Source organism: Saccostrea echinata, unplaced genomic scaffold (genome assembly GCF_033153115.1).
Source record: "Saccostrea echinata isolate AGI-Se365-2 ecotype Australia unplaced genomic scaffold, CSIRO_AGI_Sech_v1 ptg000009l, whole genome shotgun sequence".
Classification (NCBI taxonomy): Eukaryota; Metazoa; Mollusca; class Bivalvia; order Ostreida; family Ostreidae; genus Saccostrea; species Saccostrea echinata.
The window spans coordinates 1,526,478-1,540,224 of record NW_026889758.1 but is presented as its reverse complement, the minus strand read 5'-3'; the positions used below and the strand labels follow the sequence as shown (position 1 = coordinate 1,540,224).

Here is a 13,747-nt window from a genome sequence, read left to right as displayed (position 1 = left end):
AAATTGATCTTTAATATTTCCCATCTCATGGACTTCAGATACATCTGTAACTAATTAATGTTCACATCCAATCCAATATGCTGATGACAGATATGTATTTCCCAAAGCAATTATTTCACTTCTTTACTGTAAAATCTATATAATTTCATATCCTCACAAACATTAATTTGTACTGAAATTTTGAACTGGTCTGGAAAGAGCGCACAAATCTTGACTGGCTCACCTCATTGGATAAGTTTCAAGCAACTGTGGGGGACACAGCAGGTTGTTAATGTAACAAGAGGACTGCATTTGCAAGTTGATGGGATAAAGATTAGAAGCTCATGTGTTCATGCCATTTTTTAATATGTAGCCTCAATCTATTATAAACTACTGTTTCATTTCTAGTAAGATTTTAAATATATCTTTGTTTTTTCTAATTTTATTTTCTGTACAAGAAATTCCTGCCTGGCCCCCAGTTATTTGTGATGCATTAACAGTAACACATGGGCAATTGTAATGAAGGCTAGTGAAAGCTAGGACCACCAAGAGTGACAAAGTATTGTATTTCCTCATGTGAGAAATTGAAATGAATTGGTTGCACTTTTAGCAGTTTTGAGAAACTGCTTGTTTGACTGCTTAAGTTTATTCAATACTGAACTGCTAACACAAATTCTTAGCAGTTTCTTAACCAGTCTGTTAGCAGTTTTAAGGAATGCTAAGACCAAGACTGTTAGAAACTGCATAAAAACTGCCCAAAAACCTCCAGACTGCCTAATAACTGTTTATAAACTGCTAAAATAAGCAGTTCACTTTGACTTGGGTATATAATGAAAAAATGGGATTCAGTGCATATGCCAAAAACTAAAAATCAAAGAACTGATATAGTACTGAAGAATGAGGTCAATTTCATCAAGTTTGTTTTTTTTTTCAAAACTTCACAACTGTTGCAGACTTTTACATTCAATTTGTTGTAACACTAACATGGGAAAAAAAAAATTAAAATGAATTTTAATTCTAAATTTACCATTGTAAACAGATTATCAAATTTATAGTTGTCATACCTTGTTCCAAAGCAATCTGATATTTCCAGAAGTAAACAAACATTGACACAGATTGATATAGACACACTGACTTGTCTAACTTTGGTAATAAAAACTTACACATCAATTTGAATACTGTATACAGGGAAATTTTCGCCCCCCTTTTATTTTGCCCCTTTCACCCTACACACAAGAGGGTGAATTTAAAACAGGGCGAATTCAAAAATCACAATATAATTTGTTAAACAGAATTATGACTGGGCGAATTTAAAACAGGGCAAAATTGTTTGCAAGTATGAAAGGGCGAAAATAACACGGGGCAAAAATAACCCTGTATACAGTATATAATTTTCAAAAGATTATTATAGTTTTCAAAATACATAAGCAATATTTTTTTATCACTGTAAAAGAACTGTCATATTGCTTCCTTTTATTTGCATTGATTAAACACTAAAGTCTTATGACCAGGGAAAAATCAACATATGAAAGGACATTGTTAACACATATATTTATACATATCTGAGGCTGCTGTATCAATACATTGTAAGTATAATAAATGTATTGTTACAAATGTTGGAATCTACCGACAGCAAAGAAATTACGTGTTTTGCACATACAAATATTGCATAGTTTAGCTCCTTGGAATCAACTTTTAAAATCAATAACACAATGTATTTTTTTCACTGGAGGTTTTTGGGCACCAGTACTATGTCTCTCTCCAGCATGTGTGTTGTGACAGGTACACACTTCATGAAGTTAAGACTGGCTTCATTTGTGATGGACTCCATCGTCATCGCCATCAGGTAGTTGATTTTTGTCATAGAGCGGATCATTCTGATTTTGTGCCCTTTATTCACATGATTCATGTAAACTCTGTATAGACATGTAATCAGCCAGCCCCCAGTGTCTTGTTCTGACCATGCAGCCTTACCTGTGATAAAAATAAATTAAAATCTTACATTTCTAATCCTTTACCTTGGCATAATCCCTGGTTTAAAATTTCAAGCATCCCAATAGTAATGGGGGGGGGGGGGGGGTCACTGTGGGCAACCAAAATTTTACTGATCCGTGAGGATGTAATTTCAGGGGAAAATACAGAAGATTCAATGAACCGATACGATGACAAAGTAATCCTTCATGGGAATGTAAATTTGTGGGTATGGGAAACCAGCAAAATCCATGAACTTTGGTATCCCAAAACAATGGGGGCTCCAATGTACTTTGATACAGGCATGTATGTCAAGAGAGTTAAGTTTGGTATACATCATGAACAATGTACCAAATACCAGGAATACTGTGGAATCCACATTGTCCATAGGGGACCAAAACTTGTGGATTTGGATATTGTGAGTCAACTATTTTACATCCCCACAAACACTAACTTTGTCATTGCACTGGTTCATTGAATCTTCTGCATGAATGAGTTACCCACAAAATTTTAAATTTTTCCATACATGTAAAAATTTGGTTGCTCACAAATATTGAACCCCACAAATTAAATTGATTCAACAGCATGTAAAATACCAGAGATATGTCAAATACAAAGAATACATCCAATACCAGGGACATATCAAATACAAAGAATGATTTGTCAAGTACTAGGGATACAGTTGTATGTTGAATACTGACATCACTATTATAGTAGTGGACCACTTACCTGGAGGACTGGCCATCACTATCATACAATTGTGTACTACATACCTGGGGGACTGACCATCACAATCATACAATTGTGGATCACTTACCTGGGGGACTGGCCATCACTATCATACAATTGTGAACCACTTACCTGGGGGACTGGCCATCACTATCATACAATTGTGGACCACTTACCTGGGGGACTGATCATCACTATCATACAATTGTGGACCAGTTACCTGGGGGACTGACCACTTACCTGGGGGACTGGCCATCACTAACATACAATTGTGGACCACCTACCTGCGGGACTGGCCATCACTATCATACAATTGTGGACCACTTACCTGGGGGACTGGCCATCACTATCATACAACTGTGGACCGCTTACCTGGGGGACTGACCATCACTATCATACAATTGTGAACCACTTACCTGGGGGGACTGACCATCACTATCATACAATTGTGGACCACTTACCTGGGGGGACTGACCATCACTATCATACAACTGTGGACCACTTACCTGGGGGGACTGACCATCACTATCATACAATTGTGGACCACTTACCTGGGGGACTGGCCATCACTATCATACAACTGTGGACTACTTACCTGGGGGACTGGCCATCACTATCATACAATTGTGAACCACTTACCTGGGGGGACTGACCATCACTATCATACAATTGTGGACCACTTACCTGGGGGGACTGACCATCACTATCATACAATTGTGGATCACTTACCTGGGGGACTGGCCATCACTATCATACAACTGTGGACCACTTACCTGGGGGGACTGGCCATCACTATCATACAATTGTGGACTACTTACCTGGGGGACTGACCATCACTATCATACAACTGTGGACCACTTACCTGGGGGGACTGACCATCACTATCATACAATTATGGACTACTTACCTGGGGGACTGATCATCACTATCATACAACTGTGGACTACTTACCTGGGGGGACTGACCATCACTATCATACAATTGTGGACCACTTACCTGGGGGGACTGGCCATCACTATCATACAATTGTGGACCACTTACCTGGGGGACTGGCCATCACTATCATACAATTGTGAACCACTTACCTGGGGGGACTGACCATCACTATCATACAATTGTGGACCACTTACCTGGGGGGACTGACCATCACTATCATACAACTGTGGACCACTTACCTGGGGGGACTGACCATCACTATCATACAATTGTGGACCACTTACCTGGGGGACTGGCCATCACTATCATACAACTGTGGACTACTTACCTGGGGGACTGGCCATCACTATCATACAATTGTGAACCACTTACCTGGGGGGACTGACCATCACTATCATACAATTGTGGACCACTTACCTGGGGGGACTGACCATCACTATCATACAATTGTGGACCACTTACCTGGGGGACTGGCCATCACTATCATACAACTGTGGACTACTTACCTGGGGGACTGGCCATCACTATCATACAATTGTGAACCACTTACCTGGGGGGACTGACCATCACTATCATACAATTGTGGACCACTTACCTGGGGGGACTGACCATCACTATCATACAATTGTGGACCACTTACCTGGGGGACTGGCCATCACTATCATACAACTGTGGACTACTTACCTGGGGGACTGGCCATCACTATCATACAACTGTGGACTACTTACCTGGGGGGACTGACCATCACTATCATACAATTGTGAACCACTTACCTGGGGGGACTGGCCATCACTATCATACAATTGTGGACCACTTACCTGGGGGACTGGCCATCACTATCATACAATTGTGGACTACTTACCTGGGGGACTGGCCATCACTATCATACAACTGTGGACTACTTACCTGGGGGGACTGACCATCACTATCATACAATTGTGGACTACTTACCTGGGGGACTGACCATCACTATCATACAACTGTGGACCACTTACCTGGGGGGACTGACCATCACTATCATACAATTGTGGACTACTTACCTGGGGGACTGGCCATCACTATCATACAATTGTGGAAACAGGGTGGAGGGGCTAAGGCAATCTCATTCTCCAATGGGGCACGTAGGTGGCCAGATCCCTCAGTAAACAGTTTGCTTCCTTTAATGACATCTGATGCTCTTATTCCCTTGGCATCCATCCTAGTGTGGGACTCCTCTGTGAAAATAAAGAATTATTTATTATGTCAAGACTAAAGTCCAGCACCATAAATATCCAACTATGCTTTCTTGTTCATTTTTTATGCTTAATCAATGTGTTTTTTATATTCAATATCACTGCAGAGTTTATTTAAACTAAAAAGTGCATCGGGTAAAGCTGAATAGTGATTTTGCAATATTGGAATATTGGAATAAAAGCTTACTAGACAGAAATGCACCACTTTTTTCTGTATCACTACATTATTTTGGCATGTTTTAGTTCTGAACCATTATAAACATGCATCTTAAATAGAGCTGAGAATCTGTACCACCGGGTTAATCAGAGAGAGAATTTAACATTGTACCATTGGGTTATTTTGAAAGGAAAATATTTTGTACCACATGGTTACCTATCCTACCCAATCATTCTATACTCGTACCACTGGGTCAAACCTTATATTTTGAACTTCAGGCTTGGATGGTACTATTCAGTACATGCACCACTTGGTGCCTACCATTCTATGTTTTAGGGTTAAAGACTATATTTTACCATTGTGTCAAAGTTTACCATTCTCGACCACTGAATCAGAGCTTACTATTCTAAACCATTGAGTTAAATCTTACCAATAAAACCATCAGTCAGAATTTACTTTATTTTTTATACTTGGTTATTTCGAAAGAGAACTGCAATAACAGCTCATTGGTTTTGTTTACTGATCTTAAAGATCAATGCTAATTGTCTGGCTGCAATAACAGCTCATTGGTTTTGTTTTCCAAATCAAAGCAGTCTGTCTACTTTCAAACTGGGTATAGTTGAGTCAAGTGACAATTCAGTCCTACATATGAACAAAAACGGACTGGTGCCATATTTGGAAACTGAAAAGTTTAGATTTAAAACATTGTATTACTTTTTGAACTTTGGATTAGTTGCTCTGTTTTTATGTGTTTCAAGCATTTTCAAATTATCAAAATATATCAGTATTTTTTTTTTACCAAAACTGTGTCCATGCCCCTTTAACATTCTATACCACTAGGTCAGAGTGAACTAATTTGTACCACTGGGGTACAGGTTACCATTTTATACCACTGAGACAAAGCTTACTAGTTTGTACCACTGAGTCGAAGCTTACCATTCTATACCACTGGGGTACAACTTCAACTGATGTACAGATTACCATTCAATACCACTAAGACAAAGCTTACCATTCTATACCACTGAAGTACAACTTACCATTCTGTACATCTTACATCTGTAAGTACAGATTACCATTCAATACCACTAAGACAAAGCTTACTATTCTAAACCACTGAAGTACAACTTACCATTCTGTACATCTTACATCTGTAAGTACAGATTACCATTCAATACCACTAAGACAAAGCTTACCATTCTAAACCACTGAAGTACAACTTACCATTCTGTACATCTTACGTCTGTAAGTACAGATTACCATTCTATACCACTGAAGTACAACTTACCATTCTGTACATCTTACATCTGTAAGTACAGATTACCATTCTATACCACTGAAGTACAACTTACCATTCTGTACATCTTACATCTGTAAGTACAGATTACCATTCAATACCACTGAGACAAAGCTTACCATTCTATACCACTGAAGTACAACTTACCATTCTGTACATCTTACATCTGTAAGTACAGATTACCATTCAATACCACTAAGACAAAGCTTACCATTCTATACCACTGAAGTACAACTTACCATTCTGTACATCTTACATCTGTAAGTACAGATTACCATTCAATACCACTAAGACAAAGCTTACCATTCTATACCACTGAAGTACAACTTACCATTCTGTACATCTTACATCTGTAAGTACAGATTACCATTCAATACCACTAAGACAAAGCTTACCATTCTATACCACTGAAGTACAACTTACCATTCTGTACATCTTACATCTGTAAGTACAGATTACCATTCAATACCACTGAAGTACAACTTACCATTCTGTACATCTTACATCTGTAAGTACAGATTACCATTCAATACCACTGAGACAAAGCTTACCATTCTATACCACTGAAGTACAACTTACCATTCTGTACATCTTACATCTGTAAGTACAGATGACCACTCTATACCACTAAGACAAAGCTTACCATTCTATACCACTGAAGTACAACTTACCATTCTGTACATCTTACATCTGTAAGTACAGATTACCACTCTATACCACTAAGACAAAGCTTACCATTCTAAACCACTGAAGTACAACTTACCATTCTGTACATCTTACATCTGTAAGTACAGATTACCACTCTATACCACTGAAGTACAACTTACCATTCTGTACATCTTACATCTGTAAGTACAGATTACCATTCTATACCACTGAAGTACAACTTACCATTCTGTACATCTTACATCTGTAAGTACAGATTACCATTCTTTACCACTGAGGCAAAGCTAACAGATTTGTACCACTGGGGTACAACTTACCGTTTTGTACTACAGGGTTATTTTGGGATGACACAACAGGTTGCACCAATGGGATTGGCTCTTTACTGGGTTCTGATTGGAATCTAATAGACACGCCTCCATCCACCATATCACCCAGTGTTTGATCTTCACCAACTCTACCCCTACATGCCTAGTTGGAAATAAAGACCAGTGTTTAGCACTGTATGATAACAAAGGTCTTATTCACATAGAATGTGACCTCACTGTCCCGGACTATTGACTATTGTTTTTTTCTGTGTTAAATCTTTGTTCTTTATATCAGTCTTTACATATTTTACTAGTTATTATTGAGACCTATCAATAACATTTGTATATGTGTAAAATTGAGTAAAAATAATCCTCTTCTCCTCAGTGCCTTAGTACATATGTACTTACTTGTATGAAGAAGACTTTAGGTTTCCCTTTCAAGGCCCGGCATTTATAGTCATCAAACATGTCAATGATATCACTAGTCTGGATGCTGCCGTCTGTCGTGGAAAACCAGTGTTGGTAGAATTTAATCTCCTGTCTCCGGAAGTCAGGGTTGATATCGCCTTTTTTCCCCACTTCTGCCTCACTGCCATGGGAACTTATCACCATGACAACACATGAGATTCTTTGTAGAAGTTCAGTATCAGAAGTCACTGCACAGAAAATAAGGGGAAAAATATATATAAAAAAAAAAAGATAAGGTGCTTTCTCAGGTCATGTTTCATGATACTGAAATCCTATCTGAGTACAATTATAATAGATTGCTTATTAAAATAATGATATATGGAGGAGGGGGGGGGGGGGGAATCTTGTGCAGGAGAAGAATTTTTAAATGATACCCTTGAATTCATTAATCATGTTTACATGCAATATATATATAAAAAAAAAAAACAAAATATGACTGAAAATCAACTCTCTCATACATTCTTTCTTCCCTGATATTATTAAAAAATAATTATATTTACACCATTTTTGGCTTTTCCTGAAGTTATCTCCCTTTTTAACACAACTGATCAAAGTTTATCAAAGACAGTTTCTTAGTTAAGGAAAGAAACTGCTATAATTTCCCTGACAGACTAAGTTTTCAAACTCAATCTTTCTAAAACCTCAACATCGTCCAATATCAAGAATTTTCCAATTATTCTGCTAAAGAAAGAACAAAAGGGCAAGTGAAATTGACAAACATGACAATCATTTCAATAAACTGTAGAAGTACATTTTTCCACATGGTATTAATTTACGCAATAAATATGGTCACAAATTTTCAGTGGCAATTTGTCCCAGCAAACTTAAATAACGTTTTAGGCATAAAGAGGTGATCTAGGAAATCTGAGAAATTTTCTACCCATGGATTGAACAGAAATCATGATTCCACAGATTTAGGACCCCTGTGGAAAAAACGTACGATTACAGTATCGTTTCATCCCTGCTAATCCCTGCTAATGAAAATATGGGACTATAAGTTACAAATCGTCTTTCTAACCCCAAGCTCAAATCTTCTACAAATCAACTTTTTAACCCCTAGTTCAAAACTCTTACAAATCATCTCTCTAAACCTAGCCCATGATTCCTATATGATCCGTAGGAGTTGTAAGCTAGGGGTAAGAAAGATGATTTTAACAAATTGTTGGGCTGGGGGTTAGATGATTTGATTGAGTTTTGGACTTGGGGATAGATAGAATTGTGGGCCAGTGATCGGCCAGTGATCAGAGATATGATTAATCCCCCTCCAACAGCTCCTACAGATCATCTTCAACATAATACCACCCAACAATTCTTATAAATCATATCTTTAATCATGGGCCCACAATTCTCTCCAATCTCCTTTCCAGAAATTGCAAAACAATAATTTTGGCCTTATGCTCCCCTTGGAGTAAACAGAAATAACCCAGAGTCAAGTCAATATCTCTAACCACCTACTTACAATTCCTACATTCTGTAAATCATCTTTCTAATCACAGCCCACAACTCTTATAAAACCAAACCTCTAACCCCCCCCCCCCCAACTCTTACAAATCATCTTTATTATTCCCAAATCCACAATCATGACCAACCATCTTTCTAACTCCCAGATCAATTCATACAAATCATCTTTCATATTCCCCCTCCCCAGCAAACAATCCCTCCCAATCATCTTTCTAATGCCCAGATAATGACTTCTACAAATCTTCTCTCAAAAAGCCAGGCCATAAGTCTGCTAGTCACCCTACTGACATCCAGCTCATACATGTAATTATCATTATCCAAGCCCAGAATTATTCTGTATCATACCTCTATTAGTCCTAGTCTTATTATGTCTTATTCCCAGCTCTAAACTGCTACAAATTATTTCTTTTAACCCAGCCAGTAACTGTTACTAAATTTTATCTTTATCCACAAAATTTACTTAACAACTTCACTCACCATCTTCGATCCACTTCCTACATTCATCAGCAGTCAGATCTTTTTTCCATTGAACCTCGAAGCCTAGATGTTCATGGAATAGCTCATACATTTTTACTAGATCTTTTTTGACCCCAGGTCTTGGTTCTTCACCATTGTTAAAAGTTTCAAACCCAAGAAGTAGGGCAAGACCAGGCTTTTTGGCATCCACTACTACAAACTCTTCTTCAGTGACTTCACAATCTTCTGTTGGGACTGGGACATCGTCAACATAGAGTTTAACACGAGCTCCCAATTCTGTCTCATGTACTACACGTCTGTCTCCAATGCACTCTCTTTAAATTATGCATACAGGGTTTATATCTCTCAGTTGATTCAATACACTAGAGCATGCTCTACGTACGAACAATTTCTAAAACGAGGTAAGTTATTGACAAACAAGTTGATGAAACAAGAATATCAGCAGTCTCATTTAAAATCATCATTTCGTAAGTTCTATGGTTGAAACAATGACCTTGTCAGCAAATACAATCTTTCACTAAGTCAAATGCTGACTGACTTTTTTCATACTAATCGTTAGGCCATTATTTACACACTGAATTGTCAACGATTTTCCATTATTTCCCGATCATGACAAGGAGCACACGGCGGGTGTGACAGGTTGGCGGGGGATGCTCACTCCTCCATGGCACCTGATCCCACCTCTGATGTTTGGAGGTCCGTGTTTGATCTGCTCCCATTTTGTAATGTTTAATGAACTTTTGAGCTCGAATACTGTTCGTTATCTCCACATATTTCATTTGACACGTACAAAAGATAACAAGTTATAGTAGTCGTACAAAAGATAACATGTTATAGTAGTCAAATACTTTAATACATTGTATTTTTTTAACCTGAAATAGTATTGTCCTAACAAGCACATGTACTAATATTGTTATATTATCCAATGCCTTGTCTGTTCCTTATTATTGTAATCATTTCATATTTGTCTATTTTGGACTCTAAATTAGACTCTATTCTGTTCTGTAGAGAAACAAGGTACGTATGTAACATGTACACTCTAATGTTTGTCTTTGTGATAAAAACATTAAAGGAATCAAAACCCAAACCTGTTGCTATCAGCAGTGAGATTGGCATCTAGTCTACTGGACATATTTTTCTTGCTTACATGGATTCCCAAATGAATACTAAAAAAACAATGAAACTGATTATCAAAATTCATACATTACATATACATTACATATTCAATTAAAAAAACAAGATCACGTTCAAAGTGGACCATTCACTCATAATTTAACTGACATGAGGTTAAGTCCAGACATAGGTAAATAGCCACTTTGACCTATGAAGCTATAAATAGATAGCTGCACTGCATAGACATGTTTTACTATTTATTTCCCTGCTTTGAGTACACTTGTTTGATATAGTTCATCTATACAGTAAAACTCGGTTAGAGCCAAGTCTTGGGGACCCCTGAAATTACTTCTATATCCGTAATTCGTTATATATGTAAAAGGAATTTGTTAAAGTTTATATAGTGAATTTGCTATATAGATTTTCCCTTTCAAATATGATTACCAAATGTATTTTGGGATGTATTTAATACAATAGCTACCTTGCAGTTCAAAAAATTTTTGGATGAATTGAACTTCAAATTTAAAATACTTCATACAAATAAGAGTGTCAGTTCAATAGTTTAAAAATTGAGATCTTTGAAAATTCACTATAAAAGATGTAAATTTCCTTGTTTTTAACATCTAGGGGACACAAATCAGTTCACTGTATCTGCAAATTCACTATATCTGAGTTTGTTATATCCGTAAAAATTTACAAGGAATTGTTAACAATTTTGCCGGGATTGCAAAAAACTTCACTATATCCATAAATTTGCTATATATATCCGTGTTCGTACTAAACGAGTTTTAGTGTATTTTAATTATATCTAAAATCAAATATTTTCTCTTTGTAGTTCTTTTTTCTTTTAAACTTCTATGGGGCTGAAAACACTTCCTTAGAATAATATACTTCACAAGGGGAAGTCTTGAATAATCGTGGTTTTATTTCTTTAAGTACAATTTACAAGAACAAATAATGCACATCCAAATTTGGGGCATCATCTCAAGCCATGGTCAAGTGTCTGCTTATAGCTCTCTCCAGAATGGGAGAGGATCGTATGTTTTGGCCATAGTTTGCAATGATGAATTTGGAGAAGTCAGAGAGCTTTTGCCAATTATAGCCGCTCAAAAGTGATCGAAATTAATCATCTCCCAAGTTACTGGGTAATCTATACATCTTGTAAAGAAAATTAACAAAAATAAGACTTATGTTCATTGGTGGTCAGAGAATCTTGTATGTGGGTCCGAAATCTTGTCTCAAGGTATGCTTCAATATGTCCAAGTAACAAGTGGGTAGCATTTTTCCTGTAACAGGAAAGGAGAAAATGTATGGCTGGACCGGGAATCAAACCCGGGACCCCTGGATCACTAGTCATGTGCTCTACCGACTGAGCTACCCAGGCCGATATCCACTGCCCAAACCATTACACTCCAGTGACTGCCCCATCAACTCAGGGCCAGAGAACACCAGCAAAGAGCGTTAATTATGGGATGATCACTTTAGAGGTGACATTTTATGAATAAGCACTTTTAAAGCCATTCTCCCCATGGGCAGGAACAAAGTATCGTTTTTGAGAGGGGGCAGCCAGGAAAAAATTGACATCTTTCCTGATGAAAACTTTGACAAAGAAAAAAAGAAATAAAGGGAAAATTGTCCAAACTAGAAAATCCTATTTCGTTGATGGGGGCGGGGTTGATGGGAGTCACTTTTTACTACACTGCAATCAAGAAATAATTTGCTCGGCACAACCTATCACTGAGGGATCTTTTTCGTGCCAGCACCCCCTGTGACTTGGGACTTCGGTTTATACGGTCTCATCCAAAGGGCAAAGGAAAAATAAAAGAAAAAAAATTTCGATCGTTTCTGAAACCAAATTTTTAAAAAATGTCAACATATCAAACAAATGTACCATAATATTATTTATACTTATCACAAAACATATTAGGAAGAAGAAGGACAGGTTATCTTAACATTAATTATTTATAATTAAGTCATTATATTACAAATATGTTGAGGTAAAACATACTTACTATCATGATATACAATAAAATAACGGTTAGTGATTAAATAAATCTGTTTTCAATCACTATTATTGTATTTGTCATTTACTCAATTACTGTCCAAATAAACAAACAGAAAGTAGATCTATGTAAAATACGGAGCGGAAAAGTCGTCATTCCGAAAAGATATTCTTGCTATAAACTCCGATCAGTGAGAGATTTAGTATCAGTTTGTTATCGTTACAATCAATTTTTTGTTGGAAGAAAAAGGGGGCATTTTTTTGATCTGTTTTCGTACATTCTGGTTAAACAGTTGAATGGTCAAAGTCACAACCTCACTTTCAAGATTCATAGGCACTCCCCAGCTTAATTGTTAAAAAAATATATATCTACTATACTATAAACATAATGTTATGTTTATAGTATAGTAGATATATATTTTTTTAACAATTAAGCTGGGGAGTGCCTATGTCAAGATTCAGCAAAGTCGTCAGACATATGAGGTGGAAATTAAATGGACTATTTTAAAGGACTATTGAAAGTCATACTTTTATTTTTCAACATCAGAATACAGGCTCGGATTTGTGATTATATTTTAAGGGGAAGAAGGACCTTGAGCTGAAAAAAAATACTTGTCATTCATTTCTTTTCATATTTTGTATATTTCTATTTAAGTATGTCCCACATATCTTAAAGCAGTTATATCATTAGCTTTCTTACCTTATTTTAGAGATATTGATTGACAAATACTACATGTATGCCCTACAGTATCTAAGTGGAGTTTTAAATCTCCATGTTTCCGGGCCCATTACATGCATTAGTCTGTCCATAATGGAATTTGTTAAGCATAGATAAAAAAACATGTAAGTGGACATGTATCTTTTAAAATATTTCAGAGTATGAATAGGATTTAAAATTCGAAAAAAAGAAAGTTTTTTTTTTCTACCACACTGCATCTGGATTGGAAAAATCATTCT

The 13,747-nt window shown here is 36.8% G+C and overlaps 1 protein-coding gene across 1 annotated transcript; it reads right to left on the bottom strand.

Annotated features, from left to right (window-relative positions):
- Positions 1 to 1,437: 1,437 nt before the first annotated feature.
- Positions 1,438 to 12,842, bottom strand: LOC133183147 (caspase-7-like). Its single transcript, XM_061318098.1, has 7 exons — positions 12,801 to 12,842; positions 10,764 to 10,841; positions 9,676 to 9,989; positions 7,678 to 7,925; positions 7,282 to 7,432; positions 4,656 to 4,829; positions 1,438 to 1,953 (listed from the first exon to the last, which is right to left on the bottom strand). Exons 2-7 carry the CDS (start codon positions 10,805 to 10,807, stop codon positions 1,703 to 1,705), a joined length of 1,182 nt encoding a protein of 393 aa, XP_061174082.1. The 5' UTR covers positions 10,808 to 10,841; positions 12,801 to 12,842; the 3' UTR covers positions 1,438 to 1,702.
- Between the last annotated feature and the right edge of the window lie 905 nt (positions 12,843 to 13,747).

What these genes read in the sequence shown, in the direction of transcription:
- LOC133183147 (XM_061318098.1), bottom strand. Translation starts at nt 10,807, where the DNA reads ATGTCCAGTAGACTAGATGCCAATCTCACTGCTGATAGCAACAG. An exon ending in TAGGAAGTGGATCGAAGATG is followed by an intron (nt 7,926 to 9,675) that starts GTGAGTGAAGTT and finishes TTTTCTGTGCAG; the next exon opens with TGACTTCTGATACTGAACTT. An exon ending in TAACCCTGTAGTACAAAACG is followed by an intron (nt 4,830 to 7,281) that starts GTAAGTTGTACC and finishes TTATTTTCACAG; the next exon opens with AGGAGTCCCACACTAGGATG.